The sequence below is a fragment of the Arachis ipaensis genome, chromosome B04, assembly GCF_000816755.2.
Source record: "Arachis ipaensis cultivar K30076 chromosome B04, Araip1.1, whole genome shotgun sequence".
NCBI classification, from domain to species: domain Eukaryota; kingdom Viridiplantae; phylum Streptophyta; class Magnoliopsida; order Fabales; family Fabaceae; genus Arachis; species Arachis ipaensis.
In genome coordinates, this window is record NC_029788.2 from 108,365,533 (window position 1) to 108,366,035 (window position 503).

General features: G+C 31.0%; 1 protein-coding gene across 1 annotated transcript in view; it reads right to left on the reverse strand.

Annotated features, from left to right (window-relative positions):
* Positions 33-503, reverse strand: part of LOC107637963 (protein LURP-one-related 15) — a gene marked incomplete at its 5' end in the record, with an annotated part of 994 nt that continues 523 nt past the window's right edge. The window contains 1 exon segment of the mRNA XM_016341183.2: positions 33-365. Coding sequence (XP_016196669.1) covers positions 219-365 — 147 coding nt within the window.

Here is a 503-nt window from a genome sequence, read left to right on the forward strand (position 1 = left end):
ATTAAAATTTATATTGAAAAGTAGAAAGAGAATGAGAGGAATTCAGTGAGTATCCACTAGCTAGCTATATACACAAGATGAGAAAATAAAATTAAAAAAGGAGGCAAATTACAACCATATTATAGCTGATTAGCTGTCATCCAATAATCAAGAAACAGAGTAGACACCATACCGAATTCACACTAATTATTGAGGGGAAGAAACAGCGGCGGTTTTCCTTAGCTTGAGAACTTTGCCAAGTCACTATGGCTGAGGTGGTATTCAAGAGTCACAGTTAGCGCCACTATGAATGCATAATCAATGTTCGGATACACTTTTACCATGAATTTCTTTCTGCTAAACCAAGTGAACACTTCATGTGTTATCTACGAAATAAAAGAAAAAAAGATGTCATCATTAATATTAACTATTTTCAGCAATATTATATATTATCACTTTCATATCCAAAAACTTAAAATTTATTATTGTCTTATTTGTCCTTGCTACAATAAAATTAATTTTTA